At 43.3% G+C, this 16,548-nt stretch overlaps 1 protein-coding gene across 1 annotated transcript in view; it reads right to left on the bottom strand.

Annotated features, from left to right (window-relative positions):
- The window catches only part of iqsec3a (IQ motif and Sec7 domain ArfGEF 3a), a 75,310-nt gene that overhangs the window by 48,276 nt on the left and 10,486 nt on the right, over positions 1-16,548 (bottom strand). Inside the window, 1 exon segment of the mRNA XM_076111891.1 lies at positions 11,093-11,173. Coding sequence (XP_075968006.1) covers positions 11,093-11,173 — 81 coding nt within the window.

Here is a 16,548-nt window from a genome sequence, read left to right as displayed (position 1 = left end):
AAAACAAGCCTTGAACTGACAGGGAATGACACAGCCTGACATACACACTGCAAAGATGACTCACACACACACACACACACACAGCTGAAGTCATGGTAACAGGCTCCACACTGTGCACTAAAGCATGACAGAGTAAAAAGGGATGCTCTCTGAAACATTTCCTTTCATCAGCATCCAGTCGTCTAAAGATGGTGTTTTCATTTTAGCAGATATGTCTTCTAATACGAGTCCTTCTTATAAACATAATTTCTAATACTGAATACATATATATATATATACATATATTTGAAACAGAGAAAAGATATTATACTTAAGGATGACTTTTTACCAGATGGAAACAAGCATGTACATCATTAAATTTCCCTCCACAATCTAAGCCTCAACTGAGTGGCGGGCCGTGCATGTTATACCTGCATGGGTCCCTGCTGGGTCCCTGCATGGGTCCCTGATGGGTCCCTGCTCCATCTCTCTATCAGTTTGGGGGTCCTTGGCCTGAAAAATGTTGAAGACCTCTGATCTACACCAAGCAAAACCCTAAAAATTGTATAATTTCTTCCATAGCTTTCAATTTGAATTCTTACTACTCCAACTAACTTCTGCCAGCTTCCTTAAATTTCACATGTGCTCGCCCACTGACCAAACACAGCGCACATTAATGCTGACTACTTAGCAGACCTGGGTAGCATCGGCACGTCAAAGAATACGCCCAACATGTCAAACTAAAGATCTGATTGGTTGAAGACTATGACAATCAACAATATCGTCCCTATTCACTTAAACTGCAAAGTCTACCTAGAGGACCTCAGGCCTCTCTCCTTACATGGAGACATAGGGGCTGAATCTGATTGGATAAAATCTCTCCTTAAAACAAGCCGTGCTGGAAGCAGAGCAACAGAGGAAGACAGGAGCTGTGCAATGAGAAAATAAGCTAATCGGAAAAAAAATTATAATACATGTAGTGTATTTGTGAAAAATTATTAAATTATAAAATAGCTATGACTTTGTGATTCTGTTTAGGCCAGCAGAGAAGGCTTAGCTGGCCCTGACGGCCCACCACTGCCTCAACTATGCTCCTTCACTCTCCCTCACTCGCCTCTTCGTCATTCCCCGTCTCTCACTAAAGTGAGTAAGGCGACAGCGGCGTCAGGTCGCCTTGTCAGCAGTTTTTCGTGTCCTCCTCCACATCCTCCTCTCCACTCATTACCTTGTTGATCTACCGTCGTGAGGCTGTCGGCGGGCTGTCAGGACAAGGACTCCACCCGGTGATGCACGCTGAACCTGACAGTGTCACCCACGCCGGGTACACCTAATGTCCCTTCACAGGGAACAGTAGGGAACAACCTGTACCCGTTAGATCTACCTGGTTCCCTGTGGTCGTGACTGGGAGGCGAGGCCGGCATGCAGGATGCATGCAACAACATTTGCTTCTTTCCTCTCTGTTAGTACCTGTCTGTGTATGTGAATCTCTCACTCCCTCATGCTCCTGCAGTTATTTATTTATAGGTTGTACTTGCTTGTGGCGTGGATTAAGTGAAACACACAGGGATGATCTGGCAACAACAGCAAGCCCAGATGTTCAATGTGGCACCTAGCAGCGCAAAGGCAATACACAATCACGGTTGAAGAACGCACTCACAGATTAAACGTTTCGACTGATGATGATTGATAAGTAAGTAACTTAGAGCAGCATATCCGAATGGCGAAGGGAAAGAAGAGGTCTAAAAACGAGTCAATAAGTAAACAGATACCAGAGTCAGATAGTCAACTACACACATTCCTCAAGAAATTCTGAAAAATTGTGTCCGATGAGAGTAAAGTTAATGAGCAGAGCAGTCAACACAAGGCGAGTATTAGCAGCATTAGCAGCTAATGCTACGTCCATAACTCCATAACTCTCTCCCTTTATTTACAGGAACATAATAGTAAAAAATCCATCCTCCCACTAAAAAAAAAAAAGGTTCACAGCACTTCAGCGTAAAGTGATTCACACATGATTAAGATGTGCATAATTTGTATTTAAAAAGGTCAGCCAGAGCCTCACATTTCCACGCTCTTAGTACCTCTTCTGTTTCCTCCCAAGCACTGCAGAATGAAGCAGGTTGTTAATTCTCCCCTCCATTTGAACCTGCAGGAGATTCACAGCTCAAACTCTGCCCTCTCCACTACCTCTGGAGCCGATGGGGAGGGCAGCTGAGGGCTCCAGATGTCTGCTTTTTGTTGCATTTGGCTCTAGTTTTCCCTCCACAAATGAGCTGTAACACACTGGCACCGGCTGATATGATGTGGACTATGTGGATGAAAGCGATGGTCATTGGGCTCAAATGATCAAACTGCAGTCATTGACTTCCTTACAGTGACTAGGTGGAAGGACAGAGGATGAAAATACGGGCTGACGGCCAAAAGCAGAAAGGTCAGGACAAAATGTGCAGCCAGCATTTGGACAGACGGATGTCTCTGACTGCCAGGACTTGTATTTCTCATTAGCACCCCCTGCTGTCCAGAGGCCAGTTAAATGTGTGTCAGACAAAGGGTACAGCTACACACAAAGAACTGAAACACAAACTCATCCCAGCACATTATGCCCTTTTTTCTTTGCTCACTCTCGCTTGCATACAAAAACCCCTCACCTACACACACAGGGGACAATTTATCGCAGCACTGTCAGGCCGTGTGTTGAACTATTGACTGGCCTGCAGAATGGGAGTATGGGTATTCTGGGACCCCTCAGATGATGGAGACCAATAAGATGGCAGGCCATTAAAAGACGGCTGGAGAAAGGAACAGTGGAGGGGAAAGGAAGATCATTTGGCACATTGTGTGCACGTATTTGTGTGTGTGTGTGTGTGAGTTTGTGAGGGAATGAGTGAGCTAGCGTGGATGCTTATTGAAAGTCAAAGAGCCGATACACTGTGCTCAAAATCGGTATTTTCTGAAATCGCACAAGATGGTTGTAGCCGGGACATTCGTCTGAGCCGCTGGCAAATGAAAAGATCTGTATTCAGGCTGAGAACAAAGAGAGCCATAATCAGAATAGAACTTCAGCTCGTTATGATTGCCTCATTCTTACGTTTTCGGAAAGAAATGTGCATTTATTGTTTGGTTTTTCGAGCAGTGACTCTGCTAGCACAGAATGGTTATTAGGTGCTGCATGGTAAGTCTGGACATGATGGCAGGAGCTGTGCCTCTAGGGACGAGTGAGTCGGTCCCAAGGACCAAAACCATTGTTGAGCGTGGTGCAGCAAGGGATGAAAAATGATCAGAAACCCCAAAAAGAGTCATTTAATGTGTATTTTATTATTATTATTCACTGCCTGCCTCTGCAGGAAATCAAAATGTGCTGTATTTATGGTTTTGTCATTACTTCCCGCAGCATATTTAAGTGGGTATTCTGGCAGTAGCCGTGCCTCCAGGGACCAGTGAGTCAGTTAAATGGCCAAATCCATTGTTGAACATGGTGCAGTGTATTTCCTGCCTCTGCAGAAAATCTAGAAAATGAGGATGGCTAAGTCTATCTCTTCATTTAACACTTAAAATGCACTTATAGTCTATAGTCTGTGATCCTTCTGTTTTACCTTCCCACACCATTGTTTATTGTTCAATTGTAATGATTTATTAATATGCTTTATGTCCTTTTGATTCATTTTTATGGTTTTATCGATGGTGCTGTTGTTCTTATTGTTTTACGATTATCACTTTCATGATGTTTGTTGTTTTTTATCCTGTAAAGCACCTCGTAAACCTCGTTATGGAAAGGTGCCACATAAATAAAGTTTATCATTATAAATTGTATTAGTAGTAGTAGTATCTAATCTAGCATTATCTAAATCTTTTAAATTCAACCAAACCTCAGTTTGTAACACAGACTTTCTGTTATAAACCAGATGATCATGAGGGTTTTCTTGACAACGCTCCTCCAGAGTCAGAGAAGACATTAAACAACTGATTTCACAGGTTGAGCAGCACTCCTCATTGCTTGCAAACTCACTTTGACACGTAAAATGAGCGCAGTGCCCCTGTGAAAATCATATTACGCTACATTGCTATCAACAGCTTTCATTCTGCCTTTAAAAGCGGTATGTGTGCGTCAAAGAAGATCTAAGTATACCAAGCCCTGACATTTATACAGAAGCTGAAAAAAGACTGCTGATTCGGAGACACACAAGAGACGCTGCAGCAAAGTCATCAAAATGTTGTGCTTTTATTAAATCTCCTCTGTAATAAAAAACCCTCCGCTCGCTTCACAATGCTGAGATAAGCTGCAGAGCGAAGAGGAGGAGAAGCTCTCAGATCTGAACGTTTGACGCTCACCGCTGTACCGCTGTTCTGCTAAAGAGAGGGCTGACGTGACACTGCAGGAATGCGGCAGAGCAACGAATAAAGTAGGTGGTCTCCTTTGTGCCTAATCAAGGCCTACATGCATCAAAAACAGTGAATGACGTCGATGATCATGCGGCTGGGCATGAGCAGATCTGGTATCACTGTTTTGTGGTAAGAGTCTTGCATAAATCACGCCTTAGGGGTGGAAATAAATTAGTCGCAGCATCACTTTAATTAGAAATTACTCCAAGCACTCACACTCTGTAAAATATGCTTTCATTCATTCACAATGCTGCTGAGTGCTGATTTCAATTTCCGGGTGAATTCAAACCCCAGAGGATGTGTTTGAAGAGGAGCTCGGCCCCTGGGGAGAATCACACATGAGTGCTTCTCTGATTGGCCAAGAGACAAACCCTTTGAGCCAATAGGAAAATGACGAGAGCAAAAAACAGGGAAATAAAACAAGGTGGCGCTGCGACTTCCGCAATAACGGAGGACAAAAACAAATTCAACAACATGTGCACAGACACTCCTGACGAACGTCCCACATCTCGTCCCACATCTCGTCCCACATCTCCCTGCTGTGCCCTCTGTTCCCATGACAACGGAACAGCAAGCCGACAAGGTCACTTCCTCCAGCTGAGGCAGCATGCGACGCAGAGAGAGACACGGGCAGAGGCAGATGAGGACAGTTATTAAATCATGGGGCGACGAGGGGAGAGAGATCTGGCGAACTGTGATCGAGGGGGTACCACGCGGGTGAAATCTAATTTGGGGATGCACAGGTAAGACTAACACTGGGAGTCTGCTGGTGTGAGGACAAAAGCAGATCTTAAAGCTCTGTACAGTGTAAGTGTTTGTGCGTATGTGTAAGTGTGTGTGTGTGTGTGTGTGTGTGTGTGTGTGTGTGTGTGTGTGTGTGTGGCACATCTCAAAGGCAAGTCCTGAATGACTAAAAAGAGCTTCAGGCACACGTTCCCAACATGCCCCTGAACGTCCTCCAACACAACAGATCAATCATTTGATCAGCTCCTCCGGCTGCCCTCAATGCATCATGGTTCCTGTAGTTCTCCCCAGTTGCTATACCCACGGTGACGAAGCATTTCCAGCTGCGTCATCCCCACGTCACCTTTTCATTTGGCATGACTCCACTAATTAGCGCGGTTTATTATTAATTCCGATGATTAATTCGAGAAAAGGGTGTCTTGGCGAGACGGCACAGCTGTCTACTCTTGTCATGACCAGAGGTGAATTAATTTCCTGCAGAAACGCCATCATTCTCCCCACTGTGATCTCTCAAGGTGTCAGCTTCATCTTGAACACTCAAGGCATCGGACATTTTATTCCTGTATATGATCAAGGACGTTTTGGAGGTGCAGATGAAAATGAACACCAGCCTTCCTAAGTCTGATCTGGCAACAACCCCAATGTGTTGTCCTTCTTTTTATGCTTCACTAAAGACATATGCTTCACCAGATGCAGTGTTTAATCCCGCCTTCCCTCTACTTTAGCATGATTTATAGCCTATCATAAAAGATAAGGTTGTAAACTTTAATTGCACTGTGGGTTAAAAAGTGCAGATCACCACAATTTTCTTCTGATGAAGTCTAAATGAACCCACAAATCATACTTTAGAATTTTGGGTGAGTGGTTTTACAAACCATTACTCCCAAAATAATCTTTAATTTGATTGTCATGCGTTCATTAAGATTCTCTAAACCCAAAGAAAGTAGAGGAGGTTCATGAACTTGATAACTAACTCCCTCTCCGAGAAGGTAAAAAATCATTACGGCAGATTGTGTGAGCTAATTAGCATAGCATACCTCATTAAGGCGTTGGTGCGTATATGTGTGTGCAAGTCGTTTGTCGGGAGCACAGCAGGAGGACTAATTTAAAAGAGGTTTTAGATGGTGAGCAAGATGTCAGTCTCTCTGTGCACACGGCGAGATGGTGGGGGAAAGCAGTCGGTTTGGCAGCTGAATCGCCGACAGGCTCGAGTATAATGCCAAAAATATGTGCTGCCACCTGCCAAAGGCTGACTGGTCCGTCTATATTTAACTCTGTGACCAAAAGAGTGAGTGTTTACTATCCAATCAGCTCCATCATTAAGGGGATGACTCAGCCATGAAGAGAAATTGTTACTTACTTGAACTATTTACTCAAATTAATTGTGTCAAGTGCTGTGGAAGCATGAAAACAGTGGTACTGTGTCAGACTTTCTAAGCCAAATTTAACCTGCAAGCATTAAGACTTAAAACATTTTGTATGCAAGTAGTGGTACATTCCAATACATATAAAGTATTGAATATCGCCATTGCTCTGGTAGACATTAGTCTGTGTGTCTGGGATCTCCTCTTTTCTGACTGGTTTAGATTTAATACCAGAAATGAATGAACATTACCTGGATTCACAAAATAATTGCTCTTCTCGAAAAGCTAGCATCACTAATATTTTGTCAGTCCATATGGCAGTAATGTGCCCTTTTGTCTGGGCCATTTCTGCTGCATCGTGCTCTAACAGAGCCAGATGTTGCACCAAACACCGTATATACGTTTTTAAGTGACAACTCTAGCCAACAAGTTATTGGCTACTTTACTGGACCAGATCGCTGAGAAAGCAGCTGCGCTCATAGGATTTACACATACTGTACACATCCGTTTGTGCCGTTATCACCATTTTCTTTCTGAAGTGGGAGTTCACATGCAACGGTTTCGTTGTAACACTTGAGAAATGATTTGGATGAGATCCCACACACTTGAGTAAACTTCACACAGCGGCACCAAACTGTGAACATAAATTTGTGCTTTCAAACGTGTTATCAAGAGCGAGCAGACGCGGTTTCTTGCGATGTTTTCCTCATCAGTGTACACATACTGTCACTTGGAAACTCTGGCAGTATTCATGAATGAGTGTGTAGCAATGAGCATTTGTATGTGAATCTTTTAGATAGCTCAAATACAGCGCCATTGTGCTCCTTTTCACCCTAAAGACTGGAGAGGCTTCACGTTCTAAAAGTGGACTCTTGCAAACACACAAAAACACAGAGCAGCAGCAGAACAGACCATTTAAAAATGTAACAATTCTACCTGCGGCTTGTCCACCAGGCATATTCCTGAGTGTCATTATTTATAGCTCTTCTGCTGGGCCATTCTCCATGCTAGAATATTCTAATAATGCTCTCCTTCCATCTATTAGGTTTCTGGGGCCCTCTGTGTTGACCGCAGCAGTTCTTAGTTTTGCTGCAGAGCATAAAGTTAAACGTATACGGCCCCTTATGGAACTGTAAAAGTAACAACAAAAACTCCCGTGTGCAATTTAAGAACACTGCAGCAGAAGATGGCTCACACTACTAATTTAAAGGCTGTGGCCATCCCGCAACCATCAGCCCCTTCCATGAGTGATTATAGATCTGACTTGGTGACCCTGAATACAAATCCACTATAGTCCCTTTAACCCTCTGGTGCCTCCTTAAAGCTTGGCATGAGTGACCAGACTGTCAGGGTGAGATTCCAACCTCCGTATGGGTCCTCATTATACGTGACAGTGAAATCCTCAACTCTCTTTTCAGTTCGCAACTTCCGACTTCCTTCCTCATTTAAATGATCCCACATACACCATGTTATTACCTGCTTGTTTCCCCGCGTCCTAACTGATCGGACAAAGCTCCCCCAGATGCAGACAGGCACAAACCAAGAGCAAGTATGGCTTCAAATCAGTAGAACGAGTTGTTGTAGAAGTGCACGCCGGTGCCCTTTTCTGAGCTGACCCCTCTGACTCAGAGGGTTGAATTGCTCTCAGTAGAAAGAGCGGTGCAAATGAAATATCAATGATTGCACTTTGTCTGCCAGGTTCAGTGAGTGAAACAAGGTTTCATTACATCCTGAAGTGGAGGCAGCGCACAACGAGGCAATGTGTTGGCCTTTATATATGTTAATCAGGCCTTGTTAAGTGGCGAGTGGATCCCCTCAATCATGCCAAATAACAGAATTCACACGCGTTCATTTTTACGAGAGGCTTTTGTCGATTTTTGCAGGGTTTCAGTAATTCTCAAACAATAGCTGCGATTTGCGTCAACAAAAATCGCATTCCTTCTTCTGGGAGTTAAATCTAAACACACAATACACACATTTTTAGACTGAGTGTAACCGACACTTTCTGAAGATGTCATTATCTTTTATGTCTGTTGCGAACAAATATCAATAAATCCACTTAGAATTCATAGAAAAAAAGGTGCTCCTTAAAGCTCCGGAACCTGCATTACGATCATCACTTTTTTTACACTCGTGGGTACATTGCAACAGGAAATGCTAATAGCTAATTCGGCACACTTTTAATCATGACAATTTGCCAAAATGTAAGAAAAATATAGGTTAAAAAGAAGATGATGCTCCAGTTGTGGGCCACATTCCCAAAAGCATGTGGGATGGGGGGGGGGGGGGGACAAAGTCTGGGATTCAGAGAGTTTAAGTTGTGTGACTCTCCTGCCAGTCTATCATTACGGATCCCCCTGCTGATCTAAGGGGTGTGCACAGTGCTGTGTGTTTTCCTGGAGCACGTCAATTATCTAACGACTGCTGTGTGTACCGTAGTGACACACACGGACATTAACACACACACACACACACACACACAGATAGACAGGGGGCTATGTTCTGATCACTGCCAAGCCAAAGCATGCAACATAAGAACTTTTTTTTCACATGAACACAGATGCATTACATGTGTCAACAAGAAGGCTCACCAGTTACCAGCATGGGAAAGACCCTACAGTACACACATCAATGCATTATGGTAGCTTTTTTTACATTGCATAGTTACACTTTTGTTACATGGTTGTATTCATACATGACTCTTTCAAACTTAACGTGACCACAGTGGAGAGACAAGCCCGAATGAAGTGAACATGGCTGGTGATGGATGCGATGGGGTTGTGGGGGTGCTATGTGGAGTCATGTCGCTGTGATGCGATGCGGCGATGCCACGTGAGTGAGTGATCGACAAGTTACTGACAACAATGCGGAAATACAGAAATCAACAACAACAGAATACAGCTTTTAAAAAAGAGATAAGACGCGACAAGAACAACAAAAAAAAAAAGAAAGACACAACCACAAGCTGCTTTCTGTGGAGGCCCCAGAGAGTCCTGCTTTGAAGTGGTTTGCTTCAGAGGTTGGCAGTAAGGGGAGTGTGTGTGTGTGGGGGGGGGGAGGGGTTGTTTTGAGGAGTTACAGGGGTTGACAAGTTAGCAGAGACCTTCTGTTGTGCACTTTGTTAGTACCTTTAGCTAATGGCCCCTAAGCACAGAGCAATCACAAAACACAACAGCAACAAACCGCTTCTATCGAGCAAAGTTCAAGTTGCTGAACTACGGTCGATTCTTGTCCCTCCAGCTTTGATTTTATGAAAGTCACTCCTGTCTGGTTTTAACCACTGCCTCTCCAATCTCATGTATTTAGAGGCATGAAGTGACACTTGTTGTGACAACAGGAGCTGTAAGAGACTTGGGTTTTGAGTCGGTCGTTTTGAGAATTTATCTGATAAATAGCTTTATGAAGCAGCTCTTTAAAGTGGCAAACAAAGCCAATAATAAGAGTTCACTGCTCTGACTCCACCTCTACGTTAACCGAATGGCTGATTTAAAAAAAGCACCTCTCAAGTGTTTAAAGTAGGCCTGACACTTATTATTTCCGACACTGTGGGGGGGGGGGGGGACAATAATTTGCCATTAATATGTGTTTGCTTATCTTCTATTTTCTGCCAAGTTCATACAATGCATTAAAAGATTCCTGTGAAACTAGCAGTCCACCAAAAACAAACCATTCCCGGGCGGATGACTTAATTGCTACTGATGCCAGACGAACGCCATCATTTTCAGTGAAACTCCAGAGTGCACTTTGTTTAATAAAAGCAGGAGGCAAACTACATTTTGTGCCTTCAATTCTGCTTGAAAGGAGCGAGATAATACCTTGTCAAAGGCGATTATTATTTCTTTTTGTACTTGCTTATTTAATTCTATATTTTCCAGACTGCCCATTCAACATCAAATATCAATTATCATGCCCCCTCAAAGCTGTCGTACAAAGGCAGAGGTAGCACAAGCAGCTAACTATTAGTTGGGTTATTTTTCATATTCCTCAGGACAGTGGATGCAAATTATCACATCAAACTAACATCCGAGATTTTGAATTGCCTGACTTTAAATACTTCTTTGGCAGTAAAAGAGACTTCTGGAATTGATGTGCAAGTACACACGGTTGGATTTCCACTGGATGTATCGCTGCCATGTGCCAATCTGACACGAAGAGATAACAGTATAATCTTGCTTTGCTTGCTAAACTCAATGTAATGTGTTTCCAATTACAAGCAAGCACTTGGCCATTGTCCAGGAAATTGGATCTCGGTGTGATTGATTTAGACATCACTATTGTGGTGATTCATCTTGATAGTCTGACTAACACTCGCAAGCACTAAAACAACCTCAAAGCCTCAACGAGACCCAAAACCCAAGAGAGTCTCGCCCATATTGGCTCATTGTGATCATGGAGTTTGAGAAATTCAAATTGTCCCTGAAGCATTTACAACCGCTTCAACTTAGATGACACTGCTGGGGTAGTTGTGTTGCCTTAAAGTAGCTCCTGCAGCACCGCTATTAACAGGATGCATGATAAGTGGCTGCATTTCAAACTTTACAAAAAAATATATTGTTCAAAGTACGGAAAGAAGTAAAAGAAAAAGAAAACATTGTGCCGATGTTAGAAGGATGCGGTGGTCTTACCTGGGGACACAGGCGGTAGAAGTCTCCCCCTCGGGGGCCTCTGGGGCAGGGCAGCAGAACTGGTGGAGCACTGTTTGGTTGCTGTGTGATGAAGAGTAGAAGCAGAATGATAGAAACTGTGAAAAGGAGGTCATCGTGTTTCAAAAACTAGCGGCAGGCAAATGTGCTGTTATGTTCAGAGGAGCCAAAATGTGGAATGGTAAGCCATCAGACATTGTGCATTTAACAAGTAAAACTGTTTTATAAAAGAGTTTAAAAGAAATACCAGATGGCACAGAACACCAGCCCTTCTACGACATCATATCTGACTTTTGGATTGGGATATATACGCTGTTTTTAGTGCTACTATTATATTTGAGCTGTATCAATTTTTGATAATGTGGATCCAAATGAATAAAAAATCAAAAAATTGAGATCTTTCCTCTGGTTTTCCTTCTTATTTGAGTGCCATTTTCCAGGTTATATCCATCCCTTGGAATCAATTACAGCAGAAGTGTATTTCCCATTCTAGCTCATCACCTGACCATTTGCCTCCCCCTTCACACCTGCTTCCCATTAGTCATCAGCCCCAGTATATATCGCCGTCGCTGTTTCGCCAGATTGGCTTCTCTGCCTCATGGCTGTAGCGATCTGCTTCTCCCTGTTTTTTTGACTCTTTCTCACCGAGGAAACGTTGTATCACACTCACGGCTGCAGCATGCAATGTCTACTTCTTTCTGGGTCCTTGTGTACACAATGCTGCTGCAGTGTTCATTCATAGGGACAGTTAAAAGAGTTTGGTAAATCCCACATGGAGGGAACAAAGGAGATTTGGGATATGAATGTTTAAAGGACCTTGCATGAGGCCGAGTGTGTTTTGATGAGAAGCAGTGAATGTGAACACTTTCTTTAATCATAAATATAGTTGACCAACTGATTCCTCCCTTGCTGCAAAAGAATACAATACTTTAGTTCAAAGTTTCGTCCTACAACTTCCTACAATGTTGAGGTTGTCCTCACATTTTGGCCGATTTGACAATTTACAGGAAGTGTGGCTATACTTGTGATACTGAAATGTAGCAAGGAAAGAGCAGGGATATCAAATTTTAATGTGCATGTGAGAAAGCCATGAGTGCATTCACTTTCCTCCCTACATCCGTGTGTCCTCCCTCTCAACCTGGACGCTGCCTCGCATTCTTCACATTCTTGATTTTACGGCCTCATCCATCTCATCCTTCAGTATCATCCCTCCCCCCCCACTCTTCTCTCCTGCTGTCCCTTTAACACAGATTTTCCATCACTCTCTACAACTCCCCATCCCCCCCACCCCCCTCTTTTAATCCGGGTCCTACAGGCACGGTGTGCTGTGCAAGAGCGCTGTTTGCTCGATTACTCTTGCTGTCAGAAGATGTAGCCAGTGAAAAGAGCAGCCGCTTTTCCAAATGCCGTGGCCTCATCCCTGGACACGGGAAGGACGGAGAAAAGGGAGGTGAAACATAAAGATGAGAAAGCTAGGCCCACATTCCCAGCAGCAACCAGCCCTCCATCCCTTATCACTCCCCATGTTGCCTTTTGATCTTCCGCCCTGCAGGACATCTGCCTGCCCTCATGTCTGTCAGCTTCCCCTCCTGTCTGTCCCTTGGGAGAGGACAGAGAAAACAAGGTGACCTCTATGTCTTCCTACATACCAGCAGCGTGACTGCTGGTTCACCTCAAGCACACTAAAATCTGTTCTTTGTGCTGCAAAGTGAACTCGTTCGATACACAGAATTTGTCGGCTAGCCAGAATCTAGAAAGTTGATCCTAAAGGTCTTTTTTTGTGCTGCTCTGTAAAGGTTGGAGGTCGTGGGGGGTATTTGACAGCAACAATAGAAGACAGTACAGGGAGGGTGTGACAGCAAATTAATTCCCATTGTTAATGGCTCCACTAATTGTGTTTGCCTTAACGACCATGACACCGCTGTGGCCGTTTTTAATAGGTCGAGAACACAGGCGCTCTCTGAGGGGACGCAGATTACAGCCAGCGTTGGAAACAGCAGAGCCACTTGCTCACACGCTGATAGAGTATACGTGTATATTCTGCAGGACAAGGTATGAAAACATCGAGGCTAATGGAATAATCCGTTGTGTTGCACTGATGCTGTTGTGATTTTATTTAACTGCTGTATTACTAGGTGTAGTAACTTTGTTAACATTACTCCTTATATGCAGATAAGTACAACACATGTTTAATTGAGTACAAAATAGCCGGTACTTTTCTTGTTTACCCTCTAGGTTTTAGACCAAGATGGCCAATGTGCTGTGCCTGCTCGTCTTATCTGAACTTAAAACGAATTTATCATTTTAAAAAAAGCACAAAAATGCTGCCAACTTGACTTTACACCTATTAACTCATCTATCTTATACGAGATGATGCTGCCACTTGTGGTGCATCATCTTCATGCTGCGGTTTCAAATGTGTGCAATCCCCACTTGCCTCTGATATTGTGTGCTGACCAATAAAGACCTCAGACACGCCAAAACCTGCTGAGTCATCCTTTTCTTGACAACAGCGTTTAAAAGAAGCAGAGCTCATTTGAATTGAATAAGTGTGGTCACATCTGAATCATTGATTTCCCCCCTATTTGAGGAAAAACACCTCACAGGAAAGTATTATGGGATGGAACTCTTTTCATCTTAACCATCCATCTCTTTCTGCTTTGATCTCTGGCTTCTCACAATTGTCTCTCCATTCTTTTTTTCTGCCATCTCTCTTCTCACCTCATATATTTCCACTCAAAAAACAGCCTGCAAGTGTTTGATAGCACTCTCAGTTTATGAGGGGGACCTTTCTAAAAGGCACACTGCGCGACAGCGATATCACGTGCACGACCAAAACTGCATAAAAGTCAACTATCATGTCGTGTATCGTGAATCTGTTCATGTGCAAGTCGTACTGATATGAGAAGACTAGAGGCTATGATTTCCTAATTAATCTCTGTATCATTGTGACGATAATCCACCCATTCCCATGTTCGGGATTATGCAAACATTTCTTCTGCATCAACATGAATTTGTCTCCAGTAAATTTGCAAACCCCTTGCCTCCAGTTTTCAAACACCCCCCCCCCCCCCTTCGAACTGTTTGATCGATGGGGTCGCTGAAGACTAAATTGAACTCACACGACCTGCTTTCTGATCTTCCACACCATTGACTCAGTTTCCCTTATGGCCTAAACTCGCTAATACCACCTATAAAAAAAAATCTATAAGCTTTTATAAGCTCTTCCACACACTGGGTCTGTTTGAGGGCGAGTGTAATCTGTGCACCATGGTTTCATTGTATTTTGTTTTAACTTCTCGTGTCTAATGTGTTTGTCGATGCGCTCCTCCTTGTGTTGAATTCGGCTTTACTGTGTCAATAGCTCTCCGGCTGATTCAACTTGGCTCGTGGCTCGTGAAGTGATACGATTTGAAGCAGGGGACGGTGAGAGAAAAGGGGGGAGAATAGAGGGAGAGGGGATCAAAGCTCGCAATAATTGACGGATTAGTTTTCACAGACCATTTCCTGGGCAGTCAGGAAAAAAGAATAGCTGTGAACATGCTCGCTCATTGAAATAACATAAATGCAGCTTTAGAGTCTGCCCCTGAAGGCCACACATGGTAAAGACACAATTGATCTCGGAGGAGGCAACCATATTAACAAAAGTGGTTCGGCTAAAGCGTTTAAGGTCGCATGGCTGCTTGCTTTTGTTGCCAGTTTGTTTTTATGCAACATTTTGGAATAAATGCATTTTTGAGTCAAGGTCAAAGTCAAGTCAAGAGTTTAGTATGTGAAAGAAAAACATTTAAATATAATAAAATAGTAAGGTGAGTTAAATAGAAATCCTTCGTTTGAAATTAGCTTTAAAACCAACAAACTGCCAGGTCAGCGTATGAAAAGAGAACAAGGTACTTTAGCTTAATTTAAGTCGGTTAATATATCACATACCTTCCACAAGTCAACTCATCTCATGGCAGTATTACTAGAAGCACTATGATCATGTTAAATCAAAAACAATGACACTAGCATTTTTTTGTAATACTTCACTTCCATTTGGCTGTAAGTGCCGGTTTATCAATATGTTTTACAGGCTAGAAGTGTGTACGGTTTTCTGAGGAAATAAATCCATGGCGGCGTGCGCATTTCTATGTGAGGTTAAAATGATGTATTAAACATCATTGTGTGGTGGATTATCAGCCGAAAAATATCCTTGAACTAAATCAAACGTCTCTTGTATGAGCACTGCACCAATCTTACACACACACACACACACACACACACACAGATACACTCCTCGAAATTCGGTCCTGAAAGCCTGCCGTATCAATTCCTTTACACACACGCACAGTGAGTTAAAAAAAAGCTCCCTTGAAAGGTTTACGTCAGCACGGACTCTTGGGCCGTCCCAAGCGGCTTAGCTCGGCCTCTGCAAGCGAAACCGAGAGAGCTGGAGACGGACGAGAGAGCGGGACCAGCTTTCCCAAGAGGAAGCTAACAAAAGAGGAAGAAAAAAGAACTTCGTCCTTGTATTCGATCCCTTAAAAATCTCCTGACGGTGCCGGGGTCAGGAAAGCTGCAACATTTGAGCTTTATTCCCACTATCTCTGTCTCATTGTGGCCTATACTTCACTCTCACTGCAGCACTTGACAGGAAATATGAAACCATTTCACCGTCAACCCTCTGCATTTATGCTGCATCATTTCTGTCTGAACAAGACGAGCCCGAGATTGTGAAATGTAACACACTGTTACACAGAACCACCTGAGAAGTCGTCATTGGAAACTGTTTGGATACGGGTAGGCACTCTCGAAAGAAATGCTCGGCAGTTGATTAGATGAACCATCTGTCAATCAAACTTCTTGCCGATCGAGAGATGGTTTTTCTGTGAGTGAAGAAATACTCTCCAGTTCTGATATAACTGATGCTATTGCAGCATCAGCGCTAACCTCTGTAGGAGACACCATCGACGTCACACACAGACCTAAGCCACGCCTTTAGCTCCCAGTAGCTCCTCACAGGCTTGCTGGACACAAACGCGTGACCTGAAGCCTGATGAGATCGATTTTTCGTGTCATTCTCACGTGATCTTGTGACATCGCCAGAATCTGCCTGCCAAGCAAGGCCAACATTTTATTTATGCAAATCATTTGATAACCATCCTATGCATGTACGCGCAGGCATTTTCGCTGATTAATGGATCAAAAGCTGTAAAACCGCCATGCATGAATGTTACTGTGTGTACTTTGTCATTAAAGTGTGTGATTGTACAAAACGCCTCTTTTTCATCCTGCCTGTTAGTCAATACTTATGTCACACGGTCAATTTGGAGTCCAATAATACTCATAATAATACACCTTATAATCCGTTATTCAGCTCTTTGTGACACCAAAAGACATAAATATACATCAGAAGCATTAACATAAACTTCAGTTACCAGAATTTGATTTCACCACGT

Source organism: Anarhichas minor, unplaced genomic scaffold (assembly GCF_050575085.1).
Source record: "Anarhichas minor isolate MPS153535 unplaced genomic scaffold, ASM5057508v1 ptg000045l, whole genome shotgun sequence".
NCBI lineage: Eukaryota > Metazoa > Chordata > Actinopteri > Perciformes > Anarhichadidae > Anarhichas > Anarhichas minor.
Note: the sequence above shows the minus strand (reverse complement) of the source record. Positions and strands in the feature narration are given on the sequence as shown.